Genomic DNA, 3,521 nt, shown 5'->3' with positions numbered 1-3,521 from the left:
TTATATTTAAAACATTATCTGATTAATTATAGAGGCAAATAGTTAAGATCTAGGATGCCTCAGTCACCAGCGTTAGAATCTGTGAAAATACCATCAACATTGAGTATCAGTGCCACCTCCAAACAACCATAGGCAATGGTTTCAAGGGAAATATGTAAAGCCATGAGCAGAGTTTGAAGGGATGGAGAACTTTCTTGCTCCAAAGTCCCAGAGACACAGGGGTGAGGGAGTGGCAGAGGCCCCAGGTTGCCAAATAACTTCAAAGGTTGCCTAGGGCCAAAATCGTTCTCCTTGGAATGCTGGTAAATGCAGGCCTAGATAGCTCCCGGCTGGCAATGATGTGAAAGGGATCACGCTTCCAAACACACTTATACACACACTCATTAGAATGCAGCAGAACATGGTTTTATTTCTGTGAACACAATACAACAAAAGTTGGCCGAAGTTCTAAGGCTGAAAATATGGAGGCCTGGACCCTTCTTTGCCCTCTTCCCTACTATCTTCCTTCAAAACCTAGAGCTCCAAAGCAGAAAAGAATCCTACATATTTTTTGTCCCAACTCTGGTCTATCCTCATCACTCTAATTTTTCCAATACCCTCCTTTTTCCTTCTATGGGAACCAGGAAAATCAACGAAAGAAAAGAAAAATCAGAAGAGATCGTAAGAGAATTTGTGCCAAGCGAGACGGAAAATGATGGAAACTTTAAACAATCTTGTCTAAGTGTACAGGAACCAAATGATAAGGAGGGTCGCTCTTCTGAGGGGGGTCACAGGCAACAATGAAGAGCTTGTATTGGGTGTCATCTCGGTAGCGGCAGTCAGGATACTTCCCCGCAGTGAGACTGCACTGAGTCAGGTTAACAGGCTTTGGACTCTGGTGGCAGTTGTGCAGCCCATTCTTACAGACGATGTGGGGCAAATCACAGACAGCAGCCACGTCCTGGAAGGAGTTGTGCAGAAAGGTGTTTTGAGGCTTGCAGTGCTGAGTATAATTATTGACACTGCTCATTGCCTTGTTGCACTGGAGAAGCCTTGGCTGTATATGCTGAATTTCAAACCAGTGAGCCTTGGTGAGATGCTTAGGCAAAGCACAAAGTGGACACACTGACCACCATAGTCCCAGCAGCAATAGGAGGAGAGGAAAGCATCCCAGAAGACCTGGCCCCATCTTTTCTGTGTAAGGAGAGAGAAAATAATGGTAGTAGTAAAAACAATAAGAGCAAAATTATCACTCATAACCATTTAGATTTTTATTCTGCCTTTTAAGATTTCATAGCTCTTTTTTGTTTGTTTGTTTTTAACCATCTTCTTTCTCACTTGAGTCTCACGATTCTAAAGAAACTAAAGCCCAGTGAGGAGGAATTTGAGGTAAGACGATCTTTTCTCTGACTGGTAGATCTCGTTCTTCTCTTTGTCCTGCACTCATGCGTTTGATAGTCCCCATGTCAGAAACCTTGTCTCTTCCCTCCTGAAATATTTACCCTCCATCTATTTGACCTGGATCTCCCAGCCATCTTCACTGGCCACTCTCCCCAGCCCTGGGGGCTTCTGCTCTTACCAGGTCTCCGCGCTGGGGCTCCCGCTGAGGACAGCAGCAGTAGTTAGTCCCAGGCTCAGAGGCTTTCGTCTGTTGTTCTTCTCCCAGGTGTGCAAGGCTGCCTGCGTGTGGCAGGGGAAGGGTCCTGAGCCCTAGGAAAGAGAAAACTAGGGCTTGGAAGATGAACTTCTTGTTGACAGTGTGGATGAGACTCTTAGACTTTCAAACTTGCTGTTTAATGAGTGTCAATAACACTGTAAATGCAGGGAGAGTAAGCTTACTTAAAGAAACAGTGAGACTCAAAACACAGTTTTGAGGAACTGATCACTTCCTGATATGAGTTGGTGCTTCCTCCCTGACTTGAAGCTTCAGTTTTTTGAAGTTTTATGGTTTCATTTCCTTAGGAGAAAATATACATGAAAATCTGATATAATAACTGCCATGTACTTGGTATGTGAGCTTCAACCATAGACTTGAATGAATTATTCCTTTATGTGTATGTTTATTGGGCCAGATACTGGGCTACTCTGATTCGGGAGCTTGTGATCTAATGAAAGAGACAGTCAGGTAAATGGACCAATGCACAATATATTAACAAATATAAATAGCACTTACAGCTGTGATCAAGGAAACTACAGGTAACTGTGTGGATACAGTAGAGAGGAGGTATTTTTGGAGGACACAACACCGGCACTGAGTTTTGAAGATTAATTAGAAATTAGGTGAAGAAGATGGTAAGGGCAGCCCAAAGAGGAAACTGTGTGAAGAGACCCATACATATGAAGGAGAAGGGCACATTTAGGGTATTTGCCTCTTAAATCTGTTCTTGCCTTTCCATTGGTGCTGCAATATCCTTATTCAGAAGCTGATTGTCTCATAGAGGACTCACATAAAAGTTTCCTACATGGACTCCCTGCCTCTAGTCTCTTTTCCTTCCAATCCATTCTACATATTAATACTTCCAGATTAGTATTTCTTGAGCATAAATATAACAGTGAAACACTCTTGCCCAGTACTTTTAATGGCTCCAATAATCTTTAGGATAAAAATTATTTCTGTTTATAGCAAAGTTGCAAGATACAAGGTTAATATACGAAAATTGCTTCCTTATATACCAGCAATGAACAACTGGAATTTGAAATAAAAAAAAACAAACTAACATTTATATTAGCACCAAATAAAAATGAAATACTTAGGTATAAATCTAATAAAATATGTACAAGGTCAATATGAGGAAAACTATAAAACTCTGATGAAATAAATCAAAAGAAGATCTAAATAAATGGAGAGATATTCCATGTTCATGCTGAAGGAAATCAGAATATGTAAGCCCCCAAAATGGCTCTTTGACATAAAAATTATTTTGCACTGAAGGCAATTAAGAATCATGAAGTGCAGAAAAAGCTCCCCCCTTTTTGTCCAAAGCCAGGAAATAAATTCTCTTTTTACTGGAGGTAGACCCTCAACCTCCCAGAGAGGGCACCAGAGGAATCTGCAAAAGAATCTTGAAACTAACACTTATCTTTCTAGTTACTTCTTCACCATTTACTAACCATAGACCAAACCCCTTTGTCTTGTCAATTCTTTACGAATATCTTGTTTCTTGGGCTAAAAGGTATAAAAGCTTCCTGCTCTTTTCACTTATTTGGATTTTTCATTCTCTTGTGAATGCTCCCATGTATATGTAAATATTTAATAAAATTTGTATGCTTTTCTCCTATTGATCTGTCTTTGTCAGTTGAATTTTCAGACCCAGCCAGAGACCCTAAGAGTGTTGAGGAAAGCTTTCTTCCCATACAATGACATTATGCACTTGTGAAAACGTGTACAACATGAAGAATGAATCCTAGTGTAAATTGTGGACTTTATTAATACTGGTTCATCAAATATAACAAAAGTACCACAGTAAAATAAGATGTTAATAATAAGAAAATTGTGAACAGTGTGGTTAGGAGAGGAGGGAGGGGAGAGAGGCATATGGGAA

General features: G+C 40.3%; 1 protein-coding gene across 1 annotated transcript; it reads right to left on the bottom strand.

Annotated features, from left to right (window-relative positions):
* Nucleotides 1-394: 394 nt before the first annotated feature.
* Nucleotides 395-1,815, bottom strand: RNASE6 (ribonuclease A family member k6). The gene is made up of 2 exons (XM_029236375.1): nucleotides 1,559-1,815; nucleotides 395-1,173 (listed from the first exon to the last, which is right to left on the bottom strand). The coding sequence occupies exon 2, from the start codon at nucleotides 1,166-1,168 to the stop codon at nucleotides 704-706; it is 465 nt and encodes a 154-aa protein (XP_029092208.1). The 5' UTR covers nucleotides 1,169-1,173; nucleotides 1,559-1,815; the 3' UTR covers nucleotides 395-703.
* Nucleotides 1,816-3,521: the final 1,706 nt, after the last annotated feature.

The sequence above is a fragment of the Monodon monoceros genome, unplaced genomic scaffold (assembly GCF_005190385.1).
Source record: "Monodon monoceros isolate NGI ecotype Baffin Bay Population unplaced genomic scaffold, NGI_Narwhal_1 Super_Scaffold_21, whole genome shotgun sequence".
NCBI classification, from domain to species: domain Eukaryota; kingdom Metazoa; phylum Chordata; class Mammalia; order Artiodactyla; family Monodontidae; genus Monodon; species Monodon monoceros.
The sequence above is the reverse complement of the archived record's forward strand: the minus strand, read 5'-3'. Positions and strand labels throughout refer to the sequence as shown.

Bases quoted from the DNA above. Each gene is read 5' to 3' on its own strand.
- RNASE6 (XM_029236375.1), bottom strand. From the start codon at position 1,168: ATGGGGCCAGGTCTTCTGGGATGCTTTCCTCTCCTCCTATTGCTGCTG.